The sequence below is a fragment of the Amblyomma mixtum genome, chromosome 3, assembly GCF_055824585.1.
Source record: "Amblyomma mixtum isolate Tamu chromosome 3, ASM5582458v1, whole genome shotgun sequence".
NCBI classification, from domain to species: Eukaryota; Metazoa; Arthropoda; class Arachnida; order Ixodida; family Ixodidae; genus Amblyomma; species Amblyomma mixtum.
In genome coordinates, this window is record NC_143014.1 from 288,485,090 (window position 1) to 288,499,796 (window position 14,707).

Here is a 14,707-nt window from a genome sequence, read left to right on the forward strand (position 1 = left end):
AGCCCAAGGGATCAGTCGACAGGAACAGCGACGCCTTCCTCCTTTGTGGCCACCTTTTCAGATGCGCGCTGCCCGACCAAATGCATGGTTCCCAGATTCAGGCCAACGAGCGGACCGGCTGAAGGCCGCCGTACCGGAGGGCTCTGGACGAATGTTGAGCGTTGCTTCGATGCTGACTGTCCGACCGCCGGCAACTGCCTCGAGTGATTGGCGACTAGCCGCCCTTCATAGAAAAATGCAAACAAAGAGAAGAGTATAGAGCCAGAAAATACAAGAACCGCACATTGAATAACAACATATCCTCGCATTCGTATAGCCCCCCCCCCCCCCAAAAAAAAAAAAAAAATCTGAAAATATCTACGAAATGCACAAGAAACGGCAGCGTGCAGGCGAAAAAAAGTTTTGGGACGATGAGATATCTGTTCTGGCATGCGAAAGCAGTTGGATTTTCCCTCGACGGCTACTTTGATGCTTACAATCTAGTGAATAATGCTTTTACTCTGGGCAAGGCTTTACACAAGGGACAGAAATTTTCTGGAGGACGGGTTGCGCTTTTGTTGGGTGAAGGTGTAATGGGGAGGTAGACCGAGGGTTGCAGTGGGTGGGTGGTCAGCCCTTTAGCTAGGATGGTCGGATGGAGGTGGTTGGGTGGATGGGATGGAGGGATGGCGCTTCTGCAGGGTGAAGGTGGTCTGGTGTTGATGGAAGAGGTGGACTAAGCGTGGCAGTGGGTCGCCCGCTATACTAGAGATGTGCAGTGCGAAGGTGGCTGGTTGGCGGTGCTTCTCAATACGGAGGCTTTACTCTTCGCTCTCCTCGTTTCGCCTGGAGGCTTCAGTTCAACAGATATCAGACTGATAATGAGGGCATGGGGGGGGGGGGGGGTTGAGTGTTAAGTAGCGCTGTTTTAGCAGTAAAATAGTTAAAGTGCCGCAGTGGTCGCCAAGACATTTGAGCATCCGGCTCGTAGGATCTGCGGGGTTCGACCTCTAGTCCTTAGGTGGCCCTGCGGTGATAATGTCGGTGCAAGCTTTCCCCGTGTCTGGTGTTCGGCTTCTCTGGAGTGAAATTCTACAAAAGCTGGATCTCTGATCCCAACGTAAGTAGACGGAAAATATCTTGCGCCATTAAAGACAGTCATAATCATTATAATCATAGTAAAATTGTATAAAAGAAACAGCACTCCTGAGCCATCGCAACGAATGTTCAGTCCGTTAGGAGAAAAACGTTGGCTGATGCCTCTTTGCAATTCGTCTGTAAGGGAGCAATAGTTCATCTTTTCTGGGCCAATGATCATGGCAACACAGTTATTATCTGAAGGGCTTTTCTGGTAGAACCTTACCTTTCTTGGTGAAAGAACCTTGGAACCTTATTTAGAACAGTTGTGACGTTCCCGCCTGTCGGGGGTCAGTCACAATGCAACACAATATTTGTTGCTATCTACGGGTTCTGCTGAAGCGAGAATTGAGCCAACACACAACACGTCCGAGTCAACCCTCTTTATTCACTCTCTGCCTGAAGGTGAAACTGGGGTTCCGCTCACCGCTGTCTTGCATATGGAGTCTCTCCAGTCCGGCCAATAGGTGCCTCGCTCTCAGCTGCTCTGACGGGGTGGCGCTCAGCCTGGTGACGGTCCCACGTTTCGGCGAATTGGCCCGGCGACCGCTAACTGGGGCTTCCATCTTGACACTGTCGGATCTTCCCGGGCGTCTCGGCTAGCGGTACTATGACGGGTTGAGGCGTCAGGCTTCCTGGGCGTCTCGGCTGGCGGTCAGTTTGCTACGGACCCCTGAGGTCCGGCTTCGCCGACTACAGACCAGCGCAATCTGCCTCCGTTCACTTCGCCCACCTCTGCTGGTTCTCTCCTTTGTCTCTTCTGTCTCCAACGCGTCTCCCTGAGGGTTCCCTTTCTTTCCTTCGGTATCCTCCTCGCCCAACGGTTTTTCGCCGTCGCTGCTCATGCAGCCGACTAAGGGCGCCCGCCGGTTTTTCCGCGAAGCCGCGGCCGTTACGACGCGAAGGCCGGCGGCCCCGTTGGGGATGCGTCGAAGGGGATCAGGTGTCCCTCAGAGGGCAACGGTTCCCCTAAACCAGCGTCTCGCCTCCTCTGCTGGGAGCCCTCCTGGTGCTAGCCGCCGGCCTCCCCCGCCACCTCAAGCCGTTACGCGGTCTGTCGGGGCCGCCGCTAGTAAGGCTGTTGTGTTGCAAGACACTGCTGGCCTGTGGGCCCGCAAACTCCGGGAAACTACCGCGAGCGTTCCGGCCTACCCTCGGCGCCGCAGTGTGCCGGCCTCGTCGCGAACGCGGGGCTCATGTTCAGCCGAAGACGCACCCCTCCCGAACTTGACATGTTTATGAGGGTCACGGCTGTCCTCTCTCCTCTTTAGCCCTCTCGCTACTTTGCACGTCTTTCTGTTCCGGCCGCCGGATTCCACACAACCGCCCTCGCGGACGGGGCAGGGCAATAATTTTGAATCCAGACACCGTGTCTTTGGTGCTAGTCGCTGGGGTGAGTTCTTTTGGGCCATGCCTAGGCCTCCCGTACACAGTCCTTCACACAGTCATCTAAATACACTACAACATTATCAGGAATTCGGAACAGCTCCCATTCAGTGCCGCTAAGCCCAGCGGCCTACCACGCCCTGTTCTGCAGCCACTCGGTCATTATATTTTTTTATTTTTACGTCGTTGATGATGTCAGGAAGCTATTTTCTTATGTTGAAAGCTGTGAACCGCGTGGTGACCGCCAAGGGAACTAGAAGCACTTGTCCCGAATTCCTGGCAATAGGTCAGTGAAAAAGTCACGTCTTGTCCTCACTTATAAATGACCAAGATAGGCGAAATCACCAGGCACCGCCCCGCGTTTTGTGGCGCAGCTGTTCACGTGGCGAGTAGCGGAATGGGCGTGGGGACTCTGCCGGCAGTGCAGAAAGCAGCGGTTTCACTGCAGATGCGTGTGCAGGAAAAGCGTAATAACTCCGGCAGGCGTCACAAACGCACTTTGCAGGAACATTTCAAGCCAGATGGCAAAGCAAAACTTAGTGTTGTAATCCAATATGATTCAGTGAATGCGTGAACGAAATGAGGTAATTTAAAACGGTTCAGGGTGAGATTCTGAAAAAAATCAATGATTTTCTATACTAAAGCCGTGTTCAGTAAGAATTTTACGATTAGTAGTTATTCAATGTTATTGGCCGGTGCCGCCTCTAATGCCAGGTATGATAGACAGCAACCAAGGAGCGCTGTCAAGTGGCAAGGAGTTAAAGAATGTATCGTTTAAATAAATAAGAATGTATGGCCAATGCCTCTAAGGATTGTGTTAAGATGCAAGCACACACCAGTGACCAAAGGAAAAGTACGATCGTAACGCTTTCTATCTGCAGGTCCACAATTACGTTCTCCGATTCCTCGCCTGAGTTACGGAGCGGCGCAATGTCATCAGAAAATCTGAGCTTAATAACGCGTTCTCCATTGAAATTAGTTTGCAGACCTTCTCAAACAAAATCTGTTATTGTCTCCTGTAAATATGCGGTGAATAGAAGCTGGCATATTGTGTTCCCTAGCTTCATACGACTCTTACTAATTTAACTATCACAGCTTGCAGCTACATGCCTCTAAATACAACGAGGCGCCGGATGAGCAAGAAGTAAACAATTCTAGATCAACCATCGTAATAGTTGCAATAATCCGCGTCTTTTGTGACATCCGCAACTCCTAGCAGTAACGTCATGACTACACAGTCTGTTCGCCTTTAAATCCGGGTATTTAAAGACTCGCCAAAGAGTGCAATTACGGCGCAGAAAATGGGTGCCGAAAACATGCCTGTCTAAAGTTCATGCTTCTGCGTAAGAATAATTCTGTGTAACGGAAGGCACTCTTCCTGATATCCTTTCATGCCCCACCTGTGTTGACCACCGTTCTCGTTCCTTAAACAAACCACATGCCAAACCACACGCTTACCTTCCGCCTTTGTCGGCCTCGAGCGCCGCGCACTTCCCGGCCCGGTGCGGCTGGATGCGTTCGTAGACGTCAAGGAACTTTTCGCCAAGACTCCATCGCCTCCAGGAATCCATCGCTGAGTCAGTGCGTTGGCTCTGCCCGGCGTGATCAGGGACACCGAAGCGAGGCGGGCGGGCGTGCGTCGTCCTGCAGCAGGCAGCTGCTGTACGCGCGCCGACCCACCTGGTCGGTGACGCCTGCCTTGGCCAAGAGTTGTGGCTCCCTATGTCATATGAGCCGCTAAGTGGCCGCGTACGCAGGGCGGCTCGTAGCACTGCGAACCATTGCCTCGTGCGTGGCTCCCACGTGCAACTGGCCATCGGCGGCGACCAAGGACCAGGCGCTGGCAATTCCAAGGACGAGGCAGAAAGGTGTACATAGAAGCTGCAAAACAGTGGAGCGACTGCGTTGAACCTCCGGTGTTCAAAGCTGACGGTTCTTCTCCTCTCCCGGAGGAATAAAAAGAGCACAACACTGAGGCAGCATATGAGTATCGAGTGTTAGCAATATCAAACGAATATTGCGTTAATAGCCATCTTCGCTATATCCAACACAAATTTTTCGTTATATCCGGATACCTAATTTTTTATGCCAACGTATACAGCGCAAGAAGGCAATCGTTTGACACCACTTCGAATGTCATACGTTAATTAGTTTGGCCGTAATTGACGTTTGTAGTTTCAAGGAGTCATGGTTTGAGGAACCAAAGGTCATCGGTGCGACACCCTATGAAAGGCTACGCTTTGATGAGACCAGTAATCTTATGCTCCGTAACGCGTCGAATTGTTTGATGCCACTCCGAACATTCTACGCTAGTTAGGTGGTCCGCAATCTGTATTAGAATGATACCACCCACTGGTATACCACTAGAATGACCTTGTATTCCATACTAACGCGACCTTGAGCAGGGCGAGTATAGGAGCTGACGCTCTAAAAGGGAAGTAGCGCCCACTTCATTTTCTATTAGTACCAGACAGTAATCTGAGCGAGCAGAGCTATGCCTGCCTGCCTCAAGTTATTATTGCAGCTGCGACTCGAACAGGATAAGGCGGCGCGACTTGGAGGTTTCCGCGCAGCAGTTGTAGCTGCTGGAAGACACAAAACTCCCTCGCCGCCACCTATACGAGAGGAGGTAGAGTATCCAGAAGCACCGTCACATGCGCTAATACAGTACACGATGTGAAGTGAGTGATTATTCATTGCCATGGCATTGTTACGTTTCGAATTCCTCTGTGCATCGACACCGCTGCGTTGAGATGGCCGTCCGCTGCCTGGGAAGGTTCATTACGGCCATCCACTTGGGCCACAGCGGCATAGTATCGTGTGTCGGCGGCGACGGCGGTGCTCTGTGTGATTCACGGCGGACGCGGCAGAGGTTGTTTATAGCAAGCAACGGCGCCTGTATACTCGCGGTTCTGAAGAGACCTCCTCTTGCCTTGTGCGGAACCCTATGCGCGAGTGAAGCTTCGGCATTCCGTTCCCACGGAGAACTGTGCAGTTCAGGTGTCCGACCTTCGCCACCACTTGGGTCTCCTTCCGTGCTCGTCATCACTGCTGCAAGAACGGCCTGGACCGCATTTTGCCGGAAATGGCGAGAGTGTGTCGGGGACGTCTTGGTGGGCGGTTCTCGAAGATTGGGCACGTGACCCAAACGACAGCGATTGGACGTTTTTAATTGAATTAAATTCCCCAACCAGGGACCTAGGGACAGGGAGTCCCTTTAAAGGTAGTCGCAGTGCTCATTTTTTTTACGACTGAAATCTCTTTGACCACCATGTAAATAAATCTCTTAAGTTTCTCTATTCCTCGGCCCGTCTCTGCATCGGCGTCAACCGCGATGCCCGAGTGCCTGCAGCCCGACTTCTGACTTGGTTCATCGCTACCCGTTGAGTCCGCTACCGGAGTAGACACAACGCAACAGCATCCATCCGAGCGCAGCCGTACGGCTACAAAGCAAAGCAACGCAAGTTTCTCGAACAGCTCAGTGGAAGAAAAATTCCTTCTGGCCTGGGGTTCGAGAAGTACTGCCTGTCACATTACCAAGACCCACTCTACTACCTTAGGTAACCAGGATGGCTATAAGTAGGCAGGGTGAGGCCTTGTTGATCAGCAACTCGGAGCCAGAAAAATGTTAGTCTGATTTCCCTAACAGAGTCGAGTACTCCTTGCTGTTTTGAACGTTTTTAATAAAGTTTCTTATTTTTTTATGGGAAACACATTTGTGGACCTGTTCAAGGAATCTTGAAGATTTTATAAAGGAGTTTTCGAAAAAGCACAGATTTCACATAGCGGTCGCTTAAGAAGAAACACACTAAATTGAAGAGATATTGGGGCGGCTCATCTGCGTCATTGATAGAGTCATAATTGGCTGATTTTAACGTTCCAATCGAGAGAGCACGGTACTACGCGCAATTATGGAAATACAACTAATGCGATGTAAAACTGCACCAATTATTAGCCGTAATGAATTGCGCCACCTGCACCGGCATCCTATAACATCCTGCCGGTAGCTGAAAAACCTCAGGAAAAAAGAAACGGCACGTCTGCGGAGAGTATCTCAGGATCATGCTGTATCAGACCCGCTTTGTCGTTACAAAAGAAAAAAGAAAGACAACTAAGCACCCTGACACGTCCTCACCGAGGTGCCTTGCGGGTGCAACGGCTGCAACTTCATATTAGTTGGAACAAAGCTATACGCGAGGTCAGTGCCGATGTTATATGTTACGCGGGCTACAAGAGGAAAAAAAAATGCCCTGCCCGTACCGATCATTAGCAGTAGTTCGGAACAAGCGCCTCTTGTTCCTTTGGCTGCCATCACATGGCACATGGCTTTGAACAGTGAAAGAAGGGCGCTGACTGCATCCGTGATGTACGAAAGAGTTCGGCCGAGTGGCTGCAGAGTAGAACGGGATAGGCCGCTAGGCTTAGCGGCACTGGCAGCGCGCTGTCCCGAATTTCTGGTAATGTCTAGGGCCGAAGCTATCGTCACTTGGCTTAGAGCATTGCATTCAGGAAAGGCGGATTTTCCGAAAAGTAACCTGTGGGCTTTATTTGCAGGCGATTTTCGGAAATTTCAAGGCACACGAAAGCGTTCGGCATCTGATTAGAGTCTGGATTCGTGCTGTTTTATGAGAGCTGAAGTTGAGTTCATTTTTTTTTCTCTAGCAGAAGCGAGGGAGAGCAGGCTTCCATCGCCGAGTCCAAGCAGAATTTCAAAAACCGACTCTGTTGACCTCACGTAAAATTGCAAACGCTGGATCCCACTTAAGGATTAGTTCGCAAAAGGTGAACACGCTCTCCCGCGAGATTCCATACCAGCAGCTCATAGCAGGTCTCGGAAGCGATGTCTGCTTCCAGGTGGCATGGAAATCAAAGATCCGCAAGTGCTATAAACTGGTGACTGTTACGAGGACATTAGCGAGTCGAAATTACTCCACAGGGCCCAATGTGGCGTCGCTCTCGGCTCAAGCTGACCCGTTAGAGGGGCACAAATATACATCGTTTTGACTTCTTCCGGACCATCGAGCTCGGCTTCAGCAGAACCCCGCACTAACTTCGATACGCTATAAAGGAACGCTTCGGTGCACATAGGAATGCAAGTAATCAAACGTTTCCTCTCACCTTATGGCGATCGTCCAGCAGCTTTCGGAAGACTCGTACACTTGCTGCGGTGCACGCGTCGAACGCGCGAGGTCAGCCGATTTCGGGCTGCTCGAGCTTCTCCTGGCATGCGCTCGCTGGGCTAGCGGAAGAGAAGAAAGAAAACAACTGCAGATGATACACAAAGGCGGATGATGAGGATCATCATTTAACGACGCGACCTCTATCGCACCGCAACTGATGCTTTCGTAATAAATGAGTACGGATGTTGCTCTTGTTAGCACTCCCATAACTTACACGCCACGTGGTCTCAACACGTGCGTGCAAGACAGAGCTCCTGCACAGTATCCACGCAACGCCTCGCATCCGACTCTCAGGTTCAAGCGACGAGCGCCGAGCGGAACAGCCATTGTGTCTTCAAGCCACGCTGAGGGGGGATCGGCGGCACATTCGTTCCCAAGCTTCTCAGAACACAGACCCCGCGGCCCTGGACATTCGGCGCCGTGAAACGTAAACCACGCACTCACGAGGCGTGGCCGCAACCGACTTCGGACTCCGAACTCGTAAATTTATGAAGCCTCGGCACCACTCAAGCGAAGAATGCCGGCGTAACGGAAGCCGTCGACAGGCGCGCCGGGGAGGCCACCGAGCGACGAATGCTTCGAGCGAGGACAAGCGAGGCGACCGAGAGACGCCGACGAAACGAGACGCGTCGGCAAAGCCCTCCCAACTCTGCAGATCCGCCAAAACTCCTACGCATCAATGATGGACCTGCGATATGGACTAATCGATGGAAAGACAGTTATCAATTTTAAAACAGCTGCTGACCCTTCCACGCTGCTCTGTTGAGCGAGATGAAGAAGTCTCGTAAGAACCTTTAATGGCTCATTCTCCCGTCCGTCCGTCCGTCCGTCCGTCCGGCATTTTATTCAGCGCCTGGGGTGACTCATCGAGCAGCGCAGCTGCCAAAAGGTGACGTCCTCTTCGTCGACAGGTGGAGCTGTCGGCGCGGCGGCGTACAGCGCTGCTCCGTCGTCATTCGTTGTGCGGCAGCTAGTGTAGGAGGATGGCTCCCAAGCGGTCCAGCGATTCCGCGTCAGGTGGTTCGGCTCAGCAGAGGAAGGGCGACTTTCCGAACACGAAACGGCGAAAGATCAAGGAGCGCATGCCTCAGCGCCGGCTGAGCGCATCGCCGGGCAGCAAAGCCAGGGAGGCTGAACGAAGGCGTGAACAGCGTCAAGCCGAGGCTTTCGGCTAGCGTACTTTAGGCTTAAAAAGTGCCTCCAAAGTTTTTTCTCGATTACAGCGACGCCAGGAGGTGTGCGCCCCATCTTTATCGCTCGTTCCTGCTGAAGTCTAAATTTTAGAAGCAGGCAACAATTGAGGTTTTGTTTGTTTTGTATTTGGCAGGCTTTGATTTTCTTGCTGCTGATTGCTTGCGCGTGCGTGTGCTCTTCGATGCTGGTTATCAACCCCGTTTGTATAGCTCCCATCCTTTTCACCTCTGCTCCTCGCCTAATATGAGGTGCCTGCCTTACATTAAAAAAAATGCAGTTGACAGTCAGCGCTCGTGTCTCGTAAATCTCCTCTCGTTCAGTAGCTATACTTCGTCTCACAAGATGTTTGCAGCACTACGGAAGACAGAGCACTCTCGTCCAATCAGGGATCCAGGAATACAAAAATTGTCCCTCGAATATTTGAGTAGTGTGGGACTATTAATCAAACAGTAAGCACAGAATTTGAACAAATAGTTTGGACTCGTAGATTTAGATGGTAAAGAGTGCTTCAATCACTGATTAAATTAACAGACAAAACCCATACGGAACCAGCTCTGCGGAGACCTGCTGCGAGTTAGTGATTCGTCGCCATTTTTCAACATGGCGTCGGTGGAGTCGTTTTTGTCGCCTGTGTGCCCTGCAGCGACAGTGCGCTGTTTTCCTAAGCAGGCGATCGCAGTTAGCTTCTTGTAGTGCTTCGCGTCGAGAGCGGGGGAAGTTCAAGTACGAATGCGCTCATCAAGAGGACGGCAAAATTCACCGAAGTGAGCGAGCGAACGCTTTACCAGTGGACAATGCAGAGATTGAAGGCGAGCCGAATGTTGCCCCCGAAGAAGCCGGCAGCGTTGCAGTGATGGACAACGCGCCATGTCATTCTATGAAGCAGGATAAAGTGCGGCGTATGAGTAGCCTCAAAAAAGGACATACAGACTTGGCTGTATGAAAAATGCGTCGCGTGGAGCAGCGACATGGCGAAGGCCGAACTCATGAAGCTTGTCAACAACGTGAAGACAGGTGGGGACCGATACCGTGTTCACTGCATCGACGAAGATGCTGTGCTGGCCGTCTCGTTGTGCGCCTGCCACCCTGCCATTGCCAACTGAACCCGATGGAGTTCTTTTGGAGCGATGTTAAGGGCTTCGTGGCCAGTAAAAACAAGAAGTTTAAGCTCCAAGACGTGAAGCCTCTGGTTTGGCAAGACATCATGCAAGTGAGTGCTGAGAAATGGAAGAATTGCGTGCAGCATGTTATCAGTGAGGAAGATGTGATGAGGAAACTGGACCACATCATCGACGATGTTGTTGACCAAGCTGTGGCTATTGTTGTTAACCTGGAGGACGACACAACCAGAAGTGCTGAATGGAGTTGTGAGGAGGGCGATGAGATGAGCCCCATTAGCGTGCTAAGGTACGCGCAAAATTCAGGACCATTAATACTGTCGCAGTGACAGTGACGAAAATGACAACGACATCGTCTCTCATGAGATATATGGCAGACGTCGTAGTGGAGGGCTCCGGATTAATTTTGACCACTTGTGCGTTGACTTTCGCGCAGCACATGGGCTTGTTTCGCATTTCGCCACCATCGACATTCGGCTGCCCCGGCCTGCATTCGGCCCAACTTAATAGTATTGTGACCACGCTAGAATAAATAAATTTATATACACATGAGAGGAATATTGAAAATAATGATGAAGTGGCAACAGAGAAACTATATGAACAGGTGGCGGCAAAAAAAGTGGGGCCAGTCCCTTTGGAACGGGCGCCCGCCTGTCCAATGACAAACAGATTAAAGAATAAAAAGACATCAAGCGCCACCTGCTAAAGGTAGAAGAAGCTAACCACTAGTATGCTTTCTTTCACATGGATGGACCCACCTGTAAGTAACTGATGGGGCGACAGGCGCGTAGGAACACACTAATGTAGTACGCGCCATCCTGATTGGATGAGAGAGCTCTACCATTCGTAGTTTTGCAAACATCTTGTGAGACGGAGTGTACACATGGTAGCGCGGTTATATTTCTCAGATTGAGGTGTGCTTTGTAAAAAAGAACAGGATTTTCCTTTTTCCCAGGTATGAAACTTGCCCCATCTTATGAAGTCACTGCTGCCACCAAGGAAAATTTACGGGAAGGGAGGGGAAAACATGGTTTGGTTTATTGAGGTTTAACGTCCCAAAGCGACTCAGGCTATGAAAGACGCCGTAGTGAAGGGCTCCGAAAATTTCGACCACCTGGGGTTCTTTAACGTGCACTGACATCGCACACTACACGGGTCTCTAGAATTTCGCCTTCATCGAAATTCAGCCGCCGCGGCCGGGATCGAATCCGCGTATTTCAGGTCAGCAGCCGAGCGCCGTAGCCACAGAGCCACCGCGGCGGGGCGGGGAAAACATGTGTTTTGATGAAAGGAAAGGGTGCAGTAGCTCTGAAACCTCCACATTTCGATGGACACCTCAACCGCACCTTAAGGGTAAATGTACTCTCAGAAAGCATGCAATTGAAGGTGCATTTGTCATTGGTCCGAACCCATGTCGCAAGCTAGCCTCCAACTTGACTAAACATGTAAGCTATATGCAAAGAGAAATGCTGTGGCACCACCCGACCCCAAAGCTTCCTTCATGACAGTCAAGAACAGTTAGCAGTGTTTCTTGAAGAAGGACAATGTGTGAAAAATAACCAAGTTGTCTGTAATTGTACATGCATGCCTTGCTCGAATTATTTGCCTCAATCTATCGAAAAGCTGAAACAGCTGATCAGCTGCGCTCAAATTTCGCATTAGGAAGTAACGGAATCGTCGTCAATTTTTTACCACTGTTAACAAAATGCCCTCGAACGAAAAATTCTTGGATTATTCGTGAGGTTTTTCATGCAAAACGACATGTTAAACGGATCAGGCACAACAAGAAATCCAAAGGAGTTGCCGTACTTTAAACAAGTAGACTGGCGGATGCTATTTCAAACTTTAAGCAAAAAGCAAGGAAGGCCAAACAACAATATTTTCAGGTTACACTTCCTAATTTCCTCACGATTAATCCGCGACGGTTCTGGAAACATTTCAGCACCACCAAAAATAATACCTCTCATTTGCCAGTTGAAGAAAAGATTAAAACAGCAAACCCTTATAACGATTACTATCGCCAAGTTTTTACTGTGCATAACTGTGTTATACCCAGAGTAGAATTATGCAGTGGTTGGAAATTGGTCCCCATAACATTACCGATACTGTTGGCTTTAATCTTCTGTTCGATCTGGGCAGTAAAAACGCAAGTGGTCCAGATGAAATTCCAAACGCTTTTTTAAAACGATATGTCCAGCCCCGCCCCAGGTACGTAGGTCTAAGCTATCGTAAATCCCTTGCCACCTCCAGACTACCAGAGGACAGGAAAATCATCAATCTATTACCGCTCCATAAATCAGGAAATTCTTCGTCGATTTCCAACTTCAGGCCTATATCAGTCACTAGTTGCGCATGTAAACTACTAGAACATATTCTTTCAAAGCACCTAAAAAAGTTTCTAGAGCACATTAACTTATCTTCGCTTCATCAGCATGGATTTCGCCACGGCTTATCAACAGTTACTGAACTAAGAGAAATTGTACATGACCTAGATTTAAGTATTGACAATTACAGCCAAACTGACATCATATTGCTAAAGCCTTCGGCTGCGTATGCCACTTCAAACTAATCGTAAAACTACGAGGTTACATCGGTGATGGGAAGCTTTTCGCTTGAATTGAAGATTTCTCTTGCGGCAACGTTCCCAACTTGTTTTGTATCATAACATTCAACTGAAAAAGTACCAGTCACATCCGGAGTAACTAAGGCTCTGTCCATGGGCCACTGTTGGTTCTTATATTTATTAACGACATCACCACCGACATTACCCGTAACATCAGACTTTACGCAGACGATTGTATAATTTAGAGAAATCAGAAGCCATGAAGATCATGTTATACTTAATAGATCACTGTAAAAACTTCCGGAGTGGTGCAATGACTGACAAATGTAAATTAACAAGGTGAAATCTGTGGCAATTGCAGTAACAAGAAAAAAACTATCAAATTTTTTGTACAAAACCAATTGTACTGCACTGCCCTTCCTCAACGAACACAAATACTTAGGAGTTACATCAACTAACGATCTTAGATGAGGCAAAAACATCGACAATATTACCTCAACTTCATTACGAAAGTCGTTTTTTCTTAAACGGTGTCTTCGTCTTGCACCGACAGAAACTAATCTTTTAGCTTATAAAACGTTTGTTAGACCTGTTCTAGAATATGCTAGCACTGTTTTGAGCTCCTCCGTCTGTAACCAATATTTTACGATTTGAAAGAATTCAACGAAAAGCAGTGAGGTTTATTCACAATAGATACAAAAAAAATTGACTCACCAAAACTAGCTGTTATATCCGGACTCGAAACACTATGAACAAGGGCAAAGCGCACGCGACGAAAATTGCTTTATCAGCTTCTTAATAACACTTTTAAGATAGATTCATCAAAGTACATTTCACTGTCACAAAAACGTGCATTAGAAACCTGCAGCACGCGTATACGCTAACCGAATATCCTTATCACAGTAACACTTTCAATGATTCCTTCTTCCCGCAAGTAACAAGAGAACGGAAACGTCTAGACGCATCTATAATTAGCTTTGGTTCATTTTCAAATATTTGTTCCCAAATAGAAGCCGCGCTTTAAAACTAGAGTTGTAGTTAAATACTTTGCATTTTGTCGATTTCAAGGAGTATACGACGTGTTGTGCCCATGTTAATGGTAATGTTTGTCTTTAAGTAACTTGTGCAAATCCGTTAAACTTCTTTTCAATTTTTCTGTGCCTAGATTATATTATCTAGATTATAGCTGTCCTTTGCACAGCCGCTTTCAGAAATGTTATCTTTCAATATGATACATGTAATGCCCACCTCCTAAGGTCTCAACCAGAGACTGGCAGTATTCCAAATAAATAAATAGATAAATAAATAACAACGAGGTTATCCAGGCATACCTGTAGCACCCACTAAACAAGAAGAGCATACAAAAACAGACTTCTTTCATGGTATGTCAACCTCCTTGCCAGCTATCCCTTGCTTGCGGTCCCTGGCGTTCATACTCTCACACGAGCATTGCCATAATACGGGAAACTACGGTGTGTCCAGATATTGGTCATCGGCCATTGTTGGTTGTTCACAGTTTTGCAGTAGTACCAGCGACAGCGGAGGGAAACACCCCTACATACACGCCTTTGTCGAAGAGAATTGTTTCCGACGGTTGAGATGACCAGACTTCTTGCATATAAGGGTCCATGGCTGGCCGTCGTAGTCGTCGCGCACGTGGTGGCGAAGGCACGACGATAACATGTCAGAAAGCACGGTGCACTCTTGTTCCTCCTTCTGTGACTGCTTTTTTTTTATTTTATTCCACGCTTCTTCTTCATTACTTTTTCCTAGTGTCAGTCCCGTCGTTTCAGCCTAAAATGATGTCCTTGATGGCCTGCACGTATTGCACAGGCACCCAGTAGATGTAGGTCCAGGAAGTCAGTTTGTCAATGGGACTCACCCGAAGACCCTGAGGGCACACAACGCAAGAGCCACTGTTAGTGCACACTTCATTTAATACCTTACAGATACGGTACAACTCTTTTTTTTAAATGCACGGTATCTTAGTCTTTGTGTAGCAACTGAGTGACTCGCAATATTCAACGTAAATTTCTCATCTCAGTCAACAGGCTCGGTCACACTGCAGTCAATGAGAGCGAAAAGAAAAAGGCATTAGGCTGCCCCGCAATCACGCGTCTTTATAGGGGATTAAGCATAATCCGTTCTGT

The 14,707-nt window shown here is 48.8% G+C and overlaps 1 protein-coding gene across 1 annotated transcript in view; it reads right to left on the reverse strand.

The window, feature by feature from the left end:
* Positions 1 to 4,073, reverse strand: part of LOC149355106 (uncharacterized) — a 30,797-nt gene extending 26,724 nt beyond the window's left edge. Inside the window, exons 1-2 of the mRNA XM_089576065.1 lie at positions 3,961 to 4,073; positions 135 to 223 (exon numbers count right to left, since the gene is read on the reverse strand). Coding sequence (XP_089432191.1) covers positions 135 to 223; positions 3,961 to 4,073 — 202 coding nt within the window. The remainder of the gene's footprint in view (positions 1 to 134; positions 224 to 3,960) is intronic.
* Between the last annotated feature and the right edge of the window lie 10,634 nt (positions 4,074 to 14,707).